This window comes from Micropterus dolomieu, linkage group LG22, assembly GCF_021292245.1.
Source record: "Micropterus dolomieu isolate WLL.071019.BEF.003 ecotype Adirondacks linkage group LG22, ASM2129224v1, whole genome shotgun sequence".
Lineage (NCBI taxonomy): Eukaryota > Metazoa > Chordata > Actinopteri > Centrarchiformes > Centrarchidae > Micropterus > Micropterus dolomieu.
This window is the reverse complement of record NC_060171.1, coordinates 8,243,288-8,259,077: the sequence shown is the minus strand read 5'-3', so window position 1 is coordinate 8,259,077 and position 15,790 is coordinate 8,243,288. Positions and strand designations below refer to the sequence as shown.

Sequence of the window (15,790 nt, the reverse complement as noted above, 5' to 3'; positions counted from 1 at the left end):
GGGGGGGGGGGTGGGGGGGGGGGGGGTGATCCAGCATAAATTTCAGTCAGTGCTTCATAGTGAAAAATAAGCTGTAAGAAAGTATTCAATGCGTTCAACTTATTTCTACTATGGCTAAATTGAGTGAGATTTTCTCATGTTTTCGTGCTACAAGTGTAGTGGGTTTAACTCTAAGATATGTTGTTTAGTGCATAAGCCCCACCACACTTAACAAGTTCTTTCAACACCTTTTAGCGAGGCCCTCGAGGTGACGTCAGCATAACTTCCTTCAGTTGTAAAGAAATAAAGCACTCACGCAGTCTCAGTTGCAAGGAAAACTCAAGAATGAAAAGAGCAAGAGTGCATACTTAAAATGCATGCAAACATTACAAAAAGATAAACAAAAGTATTACAACATAAACACTGGTGTAACAACATAGTTAAACAGTGCTCCACGCTAGCAAACATGGTCACAACAGTACAGCAGGCTTGCCACACACATACAACTTGAAAAGAAAATAAATAAAACTAGGTAAACTCATAGAAATATCAATACATTCACTTTACACTTGTTTAAAGTAACTCAATGTCACAAATACCCAAAACACAGAAAGTATACAGAGTGAAAAGCCTAGAAAAGGCTAGAACCAAAAGTAAAATTAAGTTAAACTACTATAACTACTGTTATTTAGGACAAATAATGCAGACATTTCTGAATGTCACTTCTTGTTCTAGATAGTCTGAACACAAAGGGCCTTTACTGTGGGTATTTATACAGTTAGACAGCGTGGGGAAATGTTTGTGGTGGCCTAAAAAGGATGGTCTGACATATTTTAGTGCGATGTTTTGGCAGCATTGACTGTACTGTAGTGTGTTTGTGTGTGTGTGTGTGTGTGTGTGTTTGTGCTGTCTGAACTGCTTTCAGCCGCCTCTTTAGGCCTTTTGATGATAGGAGGAGTACAGGGGGTAGCAGTGATGTCATTGTTGGCAGCCTGTGGACTGGACTCTAAGAGACCATGACACTTTGCCAATATCCTCCCGCTGCCCTTTTCTAGCAGCAGCTCTTACTGCATTTTCATGCTTCTCCTCACTCTCAGGGTGGTCAGTCGGCCTGGCCGTCTCTTTGTTTCTCTCACTGTCGCTCTGATGGTATTCTCCTCTATGTCTATAAAGTTTATTATGAAGGTAACAAACTATGTTATTGTACTGCTTCAAATAAATGACAGACATTACTGCCATTTCATTAACAAACACGACAGTTTACTAGTATTAATCGAAAGTTGGTTGTGTGCAGGCATGTGTATTTACACATGCTTGAATTATACGTCACACTACTATTTATTAGCTATGCAATATATTGTCATCTAATGTTGTTCTACCTTGGCTACAACTTCATTAAGAACTATTAAACATGATATTTGAATTGCAAAACAGGCTATTTTAATTGGTCATGTTATTGTTAAAGTATGTGTTTTTAAATTAATTTTTAATTTCTAGTTGTACTGTAATCTATATTTAAATCTAACATTTAATTATTGTTAGAGAGTTTTTTAATGGTATAATGGCATTGTAAAGGGTTTTCCTCAATTACAAGAGACTCTTATTAACAGACATTTTTGGGATTGAAAAGTATTGTAGTTGCCCCAATACATGGTTTCTGGGGATGATATTTAGATTGATATTTAAGAAATGTAATCACTTTTTTTCTTTATAAATTCTTAAATTTGGTTATCAAAGACTCGAGACCATGATATGTACTGAATGGGAGATATTATAGGTGGAAAAATACTGTAATCTAATGCAGACGATGTTTTTATATGACTTATATAAAATATCTTTGGCATATCTGTGGGGTGGTGATGGCGCAGTGGGTAAGATGCATGTCTTTGGTGTGGCCTTTGGCCTGGGTTCAACTCCCTACTGTGACACATCCACCAATGTGTCCCTGAGAAAGACACTTAACCCCTAGTTGCTTCAGAGGAGTGCGACCTCTGACATATATAGCAATTGTAAGTCGCTTTGGATAAAAGTGTCAGCTAAATGTAAATCTGTACTGACGTTTCTTTAACTATATATCTGTGATATGCCAATATCAGCCAATATATGTGCTCTAGAAAGTAGTCACACTTAACACAATACTGAATATCTGCAACGTCAGTTCACATTTGTGTGTGTGTGTGTGTGGATGTGATCACCATGGCAGTCTGCAGCAACAAAGACTGAATGATAGACTTGCAAAAGGAGCTGAGAGGCCCTTTAAGGAGCAGACGAAAAGGAGGAGATTGGCTGGTAATATGGAAGCTGAACTAGCTGAGAGTAAAAATGGTCTTGAGTCTAGCCTGAAATACTGCGATACTTACATACTGAACTACCAAAGAGCTCTGATTCTTTCATCGGCAGTTCCTTGCCCTCCATCTTCTCCCCTTCTTCCTATTGATTCCTTTCTTTTAATGTGTCAGACTTGATGATAGTGAGTTAATACTTCAGTTTGCTGTTTAATCAGGTGAAAAGTTGTCCTCAAAAGACTGGAGAAGACAGTAAAGCACTTGGCAATCAGTTGGCTAATTTTCTTTTCGCTCATCTCCTTATTCATGTGGTAATGACTCACATGCTGATAATGAGTTGGAGCTATTTTAGAACCCAATTTGAAGTAGTGAGATAAGATATAGATATAATGTTTTAAACCAAATAGTTTATGCTTTGTTAATTTAAATATTTGTTATCATAATCATCTTATGTTATTTAATGTTAATAAGTGGCCATATATAGTGACAACATTGAAGTACAACATAGCACAACTCTATTTTATGTCTTTGTTTTTGTGTCTCTTATTTCAGCGTATACATTTTGAATTTCACAAGTACAGCTAGACATAACTAAAACTAAACTAACTAAACTAAATCTAGACAAAAAGAGTTTATACTTATACTAAATATACCACCGTGCTGACCTAGTACATTGATAATAGTCAATTTATCAGAATGCTATGTAATATTTGCTTTGGTAAGAATTCAGCCAGATTAGCTTTGATAAATCTCACCACTGATTGTTCTGTGTACATATTTAATCTGTGACGAGAGGGAATGATGTTGTGTATGTTGACATAAGATACACTTTATCTGTTCCCTTTGGAGATAAGTTAGTGTTGAGTATCTCTGGCTCCATCTTACATTACAGATCGAATATGAACGTAAATATTTTCTGGACTGTATGTGTATAATGTCCTCTGTCCTGATTAACATTTTAAACATATTTTTCCCACTGTATCCCCAATTACTTGAGTACCATTTCATCAGTATTGGAGTACTCTGGTCAAATACACTATACTTAATATCTAAGTATGTGGATTAACTTCTTAAAGCATGCAGCTATGCTCAGGGCTTCTGTAGAATGAAACAAGATACCAAACCGTATTAGAGAATCAAGAAGTGCACTTTTAAAAAACAAATGCAGATGAACCTAAAGACGATTATATGACTAAAGATACGTGTTTTTCTATCTGATGTCGTCTTAGTTTTCATGTAATGAATGAATGGTTGTGTCCTGAAATGTGGCTGTATTGTAGTAGTCATTAATTGTCCTTTGTATGTGTAAATTTGGTGCACTCTTTGCCTTTATGTTGTTTATATTGTATGGTTTAAATCATTTATTGATTTCTTTTTGTAGCTGTGTCTTTGATCAGCCACTTTGTTATATCCATTTTGACCTTGCTTTCATGGTGTTTCATTTTGACATTTTTAGTGTGTGGACCCTGGAAAGATTAACAAATTCTGTGGCAAAAGCTATTGAGAATCCAATAAAATAAACAAACTTTTAGGCCCCAATTAACATGTTTTGGGTATTACCTAGCAATTCTTTAGATTCAATTTAATTTATACATATTGTTTTTCTTTTCCTAGAGAGCTAAATGTTTTTGGCATACAGGCTTTAACTGGCTTAGCAGCCCAATCATTCAGCACTGCCAAATCACAGGACCAGGATTAGCATCAGGAACTAAGACTCTGGCTTCCTGTTGCTGTTGTGAACCAACAACAGTGATTAAGGATCAAGGAGTAAGTTTGTGTCCTGGAGGTTACTTCTTCAAATCGTTTGTAAAATTGGGGTGGATTTCATCATTCTACGGCTGGCGAAAGTTGATTATATTGATTAAAGTAGTTGTAATCATGCAATTACGTTTTTTAAGTACAGTAAACAACAGGCAGCAAACATTGCATGTATTTAAGTGTTCAGATAGATAAGACAAACAATTCAATACCATTACTTTACAGTAATTAATACATCCATATTTTAATATCTTCATATTATAACCATTCAGACCAGTGAAATCATTGGAATAATCTGGCCTATTATAGAGTTACAGGACCTGTATTTCAATGGTCTGCACTGCAGACTTCAGCAGTGACTCAGCAGTCACTTGACGCTTTTAGATACAAACAAATGGTTGGAGTTTTGATGTATGGCTACTGGTGGGTGAAGATAGGGTGCTGAAATGAGCATGGAAACAGCCGGGTCTGTACTGGCTTCTTTAATTTTCCAATCCACTTCACTCCACTTCACTCCATTTTGCTCAGTCCGAGGGAAGGAATGAGCTCACATCAGGCAAATGAGATTAAGAACGGGGTAATAACTTTTTGATGTCAGCTTCAATCAACCTCTGTTGATCTGACGTGTATATAAAGATGAAGTTGAGGCATCACTTCAGCTTCATGAACTCACTCAGGCTAAGGTTGCAGCAATAGGATATTTGGGTTTATTTTCAGTGAATCTAAAGATATACAGTACATAAACACAAAACTCTAGGTGCACCTTCAGAGCTTTTATAACAGCATCTAACAGTCTTTATCACCCAGTGTAGCAGGTGTGTCGAGTGTCATTACATGACGCAAGTGAAGGATAGTTCAAGGATGGTTCTGCTAGTTCAGCCTGTTCAAGGATGGTCTTTGGAGTAAGATGTGAACGTTATCCTTGATTTTTCTCTGCCTGTCCTCTGATTCCGGATAGATGACATTGAATCCTTCCCAGCTTCCCTTCCCTTATATACACTTAAGGTCAAGAATAAATTTAATTACTTAATTTGTTTTATTCTATATAATGTCAGATGCAAGTTACTTGAGCCCGAATGGACATTCCAAGAGCCAAAGGTATTATTGTACAATTAAATAATTCTGAGAAAAGCAAGCAAATCTTTTAATTAAATGATTGTTCAAGTATCAAGTTTCATTAATGAGTTTATTTTCCCCCTACATTATCTTTTATTGAAAGTATCAATAAACAGGATTATCAGAAAATTTGAAAACTTATTTAAGATATCTTCCTCCCATGTTCACCTCTTCTCCCCAACCCTTCCTCCCTCCACCTGAAATAATATTTTTAAAATGATGATAATAGCAATAAATATATTGAATTCATAAACTAGGCTATATTAAAAACATATATTTGTAAATAATAGTAATTATAATAGTAAATAATAATAGAAAAATAAAACAATATATTAGCACAAATACATTAAAATGTAACGTATATAAAACAAACACTAATGTTTATCCAGTATCACAAATTTACTTTAATTTTCTAAAAAGGCTGTCATTTCAACATCATTTTTTCACAAGCCGTAGATGAGTGTTTCTTTCAACCACGTGAAGGTGGGTCATCATTCTTTAATATCACAGCAATACCTTTACTTCCAGCAATTGACCCTTCGCTAAGCCATGCCCTGAATACACAGCTGGCCAATCACAGCGCAGTATAGTACTCACTCTAACTGAGGTCCGACACTGTCATTGTCACTGTTACTGTTCTGCTTTTTAATGATTGTAATAATGAATAAAGACCTACCCAGCTTTACAGGAACGGTGTTGATATCGTTGTCGTCTTTCTCAATAGTCAGGTGATGCAGTGGTTCACCCATACTCTGTGATTGGTAGGCTTTAGCTTCTGTCTTTATTTGACAGCAAAACTGTCTGCTTCTCTCTGAGATTGTTTTTTCCAGAAAATAGACAATATTTCTCCAGGGAGAGCAGTTACAGACAGTGGCAGCGCCGTGCTAAAAGTCCGACAGGTCCAACATTTTGTCGGACTTAGCAACAGTAACTAAGGGGGCGTGGCTTAGCGAAGGGTCAGTTGAGGCCAATTTAATATATCATGCTTTATGCCTTATATCCCGAGGGAATACTGATGTGTCCCCTAGGAGGAAAGTATATCAGCCTTTTTCATTGACAAGCTAATCAACTTATCATTTTACCTGGAACAGGTTTTATTTTTTTGCAATGGTCTTGGCAAAGAAATTGCAGTATAGCGACAGTTTGACCTTGTGTGTTTGTGTGTGTGTGCGCTGAAGTGGGTGGCTTTATAGCAAAATAGCATCTACCCTCAAGCTCATTGGTTTTATATTTAGAACAGGATGTTGGCCTGCTGTCTGACATTACATTAGAAGTATGAGTTATACATATTGAAAGAGGAGCTGTCCTTGGTACTGAATCATTTTCAGCTTTGTGAAAACTTTATGTACGGACTTTATGATACATGCTGGCAATCTTGCTGAAACTGAGCTCTGGAACACTGATTTTAAGTTGTGGTAACAGCTTAACAGAAAGCCGCAAACTCATCTACACACTAAATTGTTATTAGAGTTTGCCTTCCTAGAAGTAGCTACAGCTTGTATGTTGTCGTCAAATTCCTTGAACCCACTCACCATCTCACTTGCCACTGAAAATGTGGAACATGCTATCTGGAGCAGTGCAGTGGCTCGGCCGATCAGTGCTCCCTTTTAGTCGCCTTTAAACAGAGCGTTCTCGTTTTGGGAGTTCAGACGTGGATATTTATATCAAGCGGGTCAGCTGAGGAATAGCCGGAATGAGCAGAAACACTGAGTTCTGTCTGACAAATGACCTTCCTTCCTCTGGGCCTTGCAGTTATGAACAGAGTCAGGCGAGGACCGAGAGGGAGTGAAGAGTTCACTTCACAAGATCCATAAGTTAACCGACAGAAGCGGGGGGAAAGACGACACCCAGCATCTCTTCTGCCACAAAAGTAATTTTTGTCCAGAAAATGGATCCTTGCAGATGTGATCTCAGTTAACACAGATACCCCTGCTGGATGACACATTACTAAACGTTTCTTTGGAATTTATAAAGAATTGTATGGATCAGGCATTTTATAGACCACCTGATTAGCAATATAAGAAAATAATTGACAGATTAATTGACAATGAAAATTATCATTACTTGCAGCCCTACTGCAGTTACCACCTATAGGTTTGTTTTTAAACTGTAGAATGCCTCGCTACATATCTTGGTCAAAAGTCTTTATTAACCTCCAATTTAAATAATCCTCAAAATATGATAATGTGTTTTTCTAAATGGAAAAAAAAAACTAAATCAGCCAATATATGATTATCTGATCAGTTATCAGCGGTTAGGCTCTAATTAAAACTTACTAAAGCCTAAAAAATGGTTAACAGACTTACATTTATTCCTTAATTGGGAAAGAAGTTTTGTTTTCTATTTTTAGCCCTTGCAGCATGATGCTTTTTAAAGCAAAGAAGCAGTGGATTTAAAACTGAAAGCACAAACTGAATTTCCACATATTAATCCCAAAGTCAGTTGCCATGTCTTTTGTTGTGGACTGAGTGAACTGCAGAAATGTGTCACAATGACATGCTAATGATGTGCTCCACTTTGATGTTCAGAATCACAGGCACATTTCTGAGCTAGAGAACCAACTGATATGATAAGAAGCTACAAGTACTTAAGATTGGTTCAGCTAACAAAGAAAGCCAGGAAGAGCAGTAAACCCTGCAGTAAATCTGCTATGAATATGTTGCGTCTCATTTTTTTTTTTTTACTGAGCATGAGATTCTCAAAATGTGTCTGGCTAAAAAGTCACTGTATGTAAAAGGGTGATGCCTCTTCACTGTCTGGGTTACCAGAGAAGGAAAGCCACGGGGATGAATAGATGAGGGCAACTTGGCTGAACATCGCACTCTTCAAAAGGACTGTTTAAACAAACACATTTAAGCTGAGGAACAGACGCTGGCCTGCCCAAGGAGGTTTAAGCTTCACACTGTTTGTATCTCAGTGGATGCAGTGAGACCCTCAAGGCTGACTCACATCATTGGGCTGTAATTTCCAGTAATAGCCTTGTTATTTATTACAATTTACAGAGCACAGGGTTAAACGGTTGGTTTGATGATGGATGTTATTAATACCACACAGTTTACTCTGTGTTAGTTATATTACACAACTGTGACTGTGTTATTTAACAACATGCACATGCACTGTTCTGCAGCAGTAAACATACAAATACCTAAACAAGGGCCTTGAAGTGTTCCTGAAACTAGTGTTGTTCATAGTTTTTTAAGGAGCTCGTAGACTAAAAAGGTGTATAAAATACTTTCGATGTGTTTCTTACATCTCCATGCCTTGAGGATACAGACAGAAAAAGGCTGACACAGTGGAGTGTGGACTCGTAGGAGGTGGAGATGTGTTTAATCAAGGCGTGTCTGACGCACTGCAGAGATAAGTCGATTCCCACCTTGACTCAAGTCATTGAAAAATCCATCTGTCTTTGCCTTTTTGACAGCATTCTTTAGGGTGAGCACATTTATCGTTTTTTTTTTTTAAGTAAGAAATGTCACATTTATGTACAAGCTTTGGCAAGTTTGTCAGTGCCACACGAAGATAGCTGTTAATATGTAGATGTATGTCCTTTTTTTTTTTTTTTTTACAGTGTGTTAGCTTGTTTGATAAAGTATATGCAAAGAACCTTAGAGCCCTTTGTGGAGTAGATAATTTTCTTGCTACCTTTTAAATAAACAACTTAGTTACTCTAAGGCTTTCACGAAATGTAACAAACAGATACTAGATATACAGTGATTATAATTTATAAGGCAAATTACAGTTTGTCCAATGTGTTTTTTTCCTATCTAATCTTTTAAGAATTTACATTTGGATTCTAGCTTTAAGTATGATTATATCAGTAGTATCATTATCATTTGTATGTTAAGGAATATGGATTGTTTTTTATTTGCAGCGGTGGAATGTAACTAAGTACATTTACTCAGGTATTACATGTACTTTGTACTTCCATTTTATGATACTATATACTTCTACGTCACTACATTTTGGAATATTGTACTTTTTACTCCGCTACATTTGTTTGACTTTAGTTATAAGTTACTTTGCAGATTGTGATTATTAATACAACATACGATATCAACTAATACATTATAATTGTCATAGATAGATATGCTGTGTTAGGCAATGTTGGAGAAGTAGGAAGACACAGCTAGATTTTCAAACTCCCTCAATACACATTTTCATGTGCAATGGGCACAACAGGCAGAGTATGCGCATGTACAGGTAGAGAGGAATGTAGGCCAGCCAATCATTTCATTCAGTCCAAATTAAATGATTGGCCGTGCTCGTGGCAGCTGCAGATACCGGATTCTTTTCATTTTTGGGTCACAACATTTGATTTATTGACTGCTTCAGGAGGAATTTCAACAGATATAACAAAACTTCTGAAATAAATTTCCTGCCCCAGCTTTAACGCTCCACTAATTATAATCCAGTGATATAATACATATACGTATAATACGTATGAAATGGGCCATTCTGCATTATGAGTACTTTTACTTTTGGTACCCTAAATATATTTTAATGCTGAGATTCTAAATGCAGGGATTTTATTTGTAAAAGTTACACTGTGGCATGACCACTTTTACTTATGTAGAAGTCCTTTGTACTTTTTCCACCACTTGTTGTTTATGTCAAATACATAACAAATGACATGCTAACTCACTACTGTGCACTGCAACCTGTTAAACGTGAAGACCAGAGGTCATGATTTTTGGGAATGGTAGGAAAATGCTTCTTAACAGGATGTTTCACTGCATAAATTAACTGAAACACATACCAACACAACATATGTACTGTATAAGGATATGTTGTGCTGGAAAGTAACACAAACACAGGGTGTTATAAAACAACACACCTACATCACGTGGTGAAAATGACTTTTTCACCACTTTTTTTTTAACAGTATAGCACTGTCATCCGCACAAAGATCCAGTAAATAATACATCTGATAAAAGAGGAAATGTACGCATTTCATTTCTCCTCAGAATGAGTGATGTCTAACTTCACTCAAATATAACCATCCACAACTTCTCTGTTGACTTCTCAGTTTACAGTTCCACTTGTCTCTAAACAGACTGTCATCACTGATATTCTCTCAGAAACACCAGTCTGTCTGTTCAGCAGCAATAAGTAGGTCTTTATTAGAAGTGCAGGTCAAAACAGAGAGACACCTCAGAGGAGGGTGCGGATCAAATCGCACAAACTAATTAAGTGTTAAGATTGTCACTTCTGATGGGGTGGAAACGTTTTACCATCCGTATTAGCTTTTTTTAGAAGATAAATAAAAATTTAATTTCCTAACCTGAGGGCCACATAGTCACATAATAGTGATATGTAACATGATTGGCTGGAGCCAATCCCAGCTGACATCGGGCGCAAGGCGGGGAACACCCTGGACAGGTCGCCAGTCCATCGCAGGGCCACACATAGACGAATAGCCACTCACGCTCAAACTCACACCAAAGGACAATTTAGGGTAACCAATCAACCTAGCCTGCATGTTTTTGGACGGTGGGAGGAAGCCGGAGCACCCGGAGAGAACCCACGCAGACACGGGGAGAACATGCAAACTCCTAAAAGATTAACCGATCATCCTAATATTTGCCGAATTATTTTCTGTCACTAAAAATTGATTTGACTAATCATAGCAGCTCTAGACTTTATAGTAATTCACAAAATAGCAAAATTGCTAAATAAAATACCTGTATTTGCAAAACATAGTGAAAAACTATGGCCTTATTCTGAGTTATGGAACATTTGTAAACAAAAAAAGCTGAGTATTACAGGGCATTTTAAACTCTCTGTGCACCAACGCCACCTACACAGATTCCCATCCATTAACTGTGGGAGTGAAAGTGAACAGGATCTGAGAGACCTGCACTGATAGTCCTCTCCGACGCTTTGTGTTGTTGATGTTCTCTGACTCCCCTGGGGTGGGGGGTGCAGCAGCATTTCAGACTGACTTAGAGTGTCTTTGTTATTGTAGTATCACGTTGTACCAGTCTGCAGTGTCAGCAAGCAGTCACCCTACAGGCAGCCATCAGCAGCAGCTATGCTGTCTCTTCTCCTGTATTTCACCTGAGAAAAGCACATCAGGAGGTCAAAGGGACACTCTCTCTCCCTCTTTGGGCTTCATTCTTCTGAGGATTGATTTATAAATTCATGCACAGCTGATTGTAGCAGGTGTCTCCGGTGTCGCTATCGACAAGGTTGCCTCAACGTTGTGTGTTGCTCTTGTCAGCGTTAGAAGTATCAAAGTAAACTTGCAAATCATTGCTCACCCTCGCAGCTTAGTCACTGTGCTATGAAACCGGACACGTCTGTGGGCTGAATCTGCTGAAGTGTCAGAACTCCTCCTGACTGCTGCACCGGCAGGTTCGTTTGAACAATGAAGGGTGTCGCCGTTTTCCGTCCATCCACACAATCCTTCAATCACCTCTGCTCGCTCGCTCCATGCAGGGGTCAGTCAAGGAGCAATCATTGTTTTCTATCTCTTTATCTTAGTGATTGCAGCTGCAGTATGTCCAGAAAAAAATTATATGGCCGCCAGTGTGTTGCTATGGTAACATCAACAGAGGGAGCCACATCATCTAGTTTGCTTCAGTGATGCTCTCTGAATGTTTGTTTTATGAATGTTTACGTGTATATACATTCACTTTATATAGGCTATGCCAATACAGATATTATTCTAACTTATGTTAACATAATATGTCTCTTTATTGTGTTTAATTTTTTTTCCTTAGTCATGTAGAATCAATCTGCAAGGAAGCTCATAAGGTCCATGTTTTTGTTTAACATCTGTGGAACAAAGCTTTTTTTTTTTTACTGTGGCAGTATTGTTAGCTTGGACCTTCTGCTTCTGATTTATTGTGGCACTCTTCCCTTGTTTGTTTAGCCATGGTTATTACTGCTCATCAGCCCACAAACAAGGCAATTTTTTGCATATACTGTAGCACCTTTCATACACAAATTGGAAACAATATTAGTAATCAATAGATAATAAATAGAAAATCAAAGGTGAGGCAAGAGTATTTACTGTATAGTAAATGATAGAAATTCAAATAAATTAAATAAAACTGTATAAACAGAGGATTAAAAGTTATTGTCCAGTAAGAGACAGAAGTAGAAAGTCTAAGATTTTCTTAATTAAATGCAGTGGTAAACAGAAATATTTCAAGCCTCAAATTAAAAAAGTTTGAGCAAAGTGAAGACAAAAGTTCAATTTTAGGACACAGTAAACAAGTAGATTTTAATGTCTCATTGGATCACCATGACATTTCATGGCCCCTAGATGATTAATTATATTGACTTTGGTGATCCTCTGACCCCAGCTCCACCAGGTTGACATTTTAGTGTTTGTGAACTGTTGGAAGGCTTGCCATAAAATGTGTTTCAGACATTCATGTGGGGGACATCGGGGGATGAATTGAAATAACTTTAGTGAATCCCCTAACTAATGACTTTCCTATCCTCAGCTATGGGGCGGCTGTGGCTCAGGAGGTCGAGCGGGTTGGCCATTACGGAAGGTCGGCGGTTCAATCCCTGGCTCCCCCTGGTTGCGTGTCGAAGTGTCCTTGGGCAAGATACTGAACCCCGAATTGCTATTCCGCTAGTTTCCGTTTGAGGACTTAGGCTCAGTGTATGAATGTGTGTGACTGGTGAATGCAGATGTAGTGTAAAAGCTTGAGTGGTCGAAAAGACTAGAAAGGCGCTATACAAGTACGGAGCATTTACATTCATTACATTTACATCTATCCGCCTTGGCTGTGCTTAATGTTAGCATGATAGCACATCAAACTAAGAGGATGAACATTGTACATTATACCTACCGCATATTAGCATTCTGACATTAGCTTTAATGTGCCTAAGTACAGCATAGTACATAGCATAGAGGACCTAGTGTGTCGAAAGACTCTTTACTGGCAGCTGCAATTTGAACAAGCTGTAGAGTTTCAAGTGTTGTTTAAGTATGTTTTGAAAAAAATCTTGTGATAATTCTTCACAGAGAACATAGCTATTTGAGCTTTAAACTTGATTACCAGGTCCTGTAATGATTAATTTTGGTAGACTGGAAAAAAAGAGAATAATAACATGCTCGAGATGAATATATGGATCAGATTTTTGGTTCTATTTATATTTATTCTATGTAAACCACTGTTGGAAATGTGAAATGCAACTTAAGCTATAGGCCAGATAAGTTTCCAAAAAGAGCTCCCAGCACAGCCAAGTAAAATTTGGGAGGGAAAAAAAAATCTGATATTTCTTTATATGAAAATGTCACAGATGGCTATTTGCCTGGTAAGAGGAAAATGTGGTTGAATATAAAACGATTGGATTCAGCTCATGTTGGTATAATGTTATTGCCATTTAGTTCAATGAAGAATAAGAAAGAATAAAATACAGTAATCAGCTGAAAACCGATATGCCTCTGATTATCTTGTAATATCTATGTAATATACAGCATTTATTGAGTGCTTCTTCCTTTGACTCACAGATGGTCTAGACTTACAAGTACTGTGCTAATTACCTTATTGATATGACTGCCTGAAATTACTTTTCTTATCTATTCCATTTAAACTTATATGCATCTTAACTGTTGATATTCCTCCTTTATAATTTTATGTCATCTCTGGACCTATATATCTTTTATTTTTCATAAAAACACATGTTGACAGCCCAGATCCCAAAAAGGTTGCACAGCACCGCAAACTCAGGGGATGCACTGAAGATCCCAGTGGATGGTGGAGTCACTGAGATCTCCCTATAATTAGCTCTATCTAATATTAGAGGCTGCATCTGTGCTGAAACAAAAGGGAATTAAAAGCTTAACATCACCTCTGAGTGAAATTAAGTGCTGATGCATAATTATGATGAATATGCATTAGGATGTATGGAAATGTAGTGTATTTTGAGAGATTTGTTTTTGTGTGCGGATTTCCATACATTTGGGTTTTTTTTATTTGTTTTGTCTTTTTATTCCTGCCTGCAATGTAAACAGGCTCATTTTCAGCCAGCATCATGTTGAAAGTGGTATGTTTCTCTGTCTATGGCCACAAGTCAAATAATAGAAACACATGAATATCAACGGTGAAAATTGGTCTAAACTTAGTGAGTATTGTGCTCGTGGCTTAAATTTCTTTTAACTTCACCCAACAGACATCAGCGACCTATTTCTTATTCCAACTTTTGTTCTTCCGTTGATGCACAAGTGGGTTGACTGTCTCTATATAGTGATTGCCCCACATACGATGCAAAATGCAGCGTAGTAAATCTCCCTGACTCAAAGAGGTTTTCCAGATCATGTCTGGATGTCGTCCAGCAGGATGTCTTCAGGCCAGATGGTTGAGTGTCTGGCAACAATGTCTGTCAACTTGTTTACCTCGTCCAACCTTCAGGCCTTGGTGGAGTTGAGTCCTAGGCTTAAATACTTTATTCATGAGAGCTTAACATAATGTTTTCACTCTTTTACAGGACAGAGAACTCTCCACCACAGAAGCGATGTCCTAGAGACCGTTGTGCTTGTCAACCCTTCAGAAGACACTGTTGTATCCGAGGTAATGTCAACATATTCTGAGGCTACAGTATCCTGCTGGTTGCATGTTCACTTGCATATCAAGGTTACCCTCCATTACATCTCCTCTGACTGACACATTTACCTGTCAGTTGCCTATAAGCCTGTACATTGTTAGAAATCTTTCAATACTTGCTAATATGATAATTTTGCAAATTATACCAAAATTATAATTTTTTCTATTGCCCCCCTAATTCTACATTTTTGCTCATGATATCAATATTTTAGATTTTAAAACAAATCAAACAAACAAAATGTAATTGAGACATTGTTGTAAATTACCTCAAAATATATCTTTGACATTTCAGGTTGCAACTTTTCACCAACATATACACCAGTAACTGTATATCTGCAATACGTTTGTATCGACCCAGTCAAAAATAAAAAGTTGGGCTTTTCTTTTTTTCAAAAACTTGTTTTGAGGAATATAAACATTTTTTTTTTAACAACTTTACGAGAATAATATGGTCTAAAAAAGGTAGAAACATTTTTAATCAGGATCTATCTGATCATAGAAAACAAGTACTGCATGAATCAAATGCCTTGCCAGATTTATTAACTTGACAGTTTTTGATACTAGGTGCTACTGACACACATCAGTCAGTACAAAAGCACTATTGAGATAACAATACCCAGAAAATCACCTTCTTCACATTTGGACTGGTGACCTTTGTGTCTGTTAATTTTTTCTGTAAGCCACATCTTGTTAACCTTGACACAATTAAAGTGCATCTTCCTTTGTCAGTGGTATTTCTGTCTCTATCTTTGCAATGTTGTCTATCCTTTAACTGTCCTCTGTCTCCCTCTCCCTCTCTTTCTGTGTGTGTGTCCCAGATCCAGTCTTTAGTCACAGACTCTGCAGGACACAAGCTTCTGGTCTTGAGTGGCCAGAGCTCAGATCACGGTGGCCTTCTTCTTCAAACTGGGGTTTTCACCTACCAGACCTTTTCACGTGTCTTTGCTGATCCTGGGGTGAGTTGAACTACTTTACTTTAACACTTAACAACAATCTGATGAAAGATGTATGCTGTACCTTCATGAATGTGTTTTAAAATAGTTGCGTATAAAGGATAAGTACATGCGTTAATACATTTTAGGATTT

At 37.4% G+C, this 15,790-nt stretch overlaps 1 protein-coding gene across 1 annotated transcript in view; it reads left to right on the top strand.

Annotated features, from left to right (window-relative positions):
• map1ab (microtubule-associated protein 1Ab) overlaps positions 1 to 15,790 on the top strand; it is a 78,141-nt gene that overhangs the window by 44,019 nt on the left and 18,332 nt on the right. The window contains exons 4-5 of the mRNA XM_046037052.1: positions 14,589 to 14,671; positions 15,523 to 15,660. Of these exons, the coding sequence (XP_045893008.1) occupies positions 14,589 to 14,671; positions 15,523 to 15,660 (221 nt within the window). The remainder of the gene's footprint in view (positions 1 to 14,588; positions 14,672 to 15,522; positions 15,661 to 15,790) is intronic.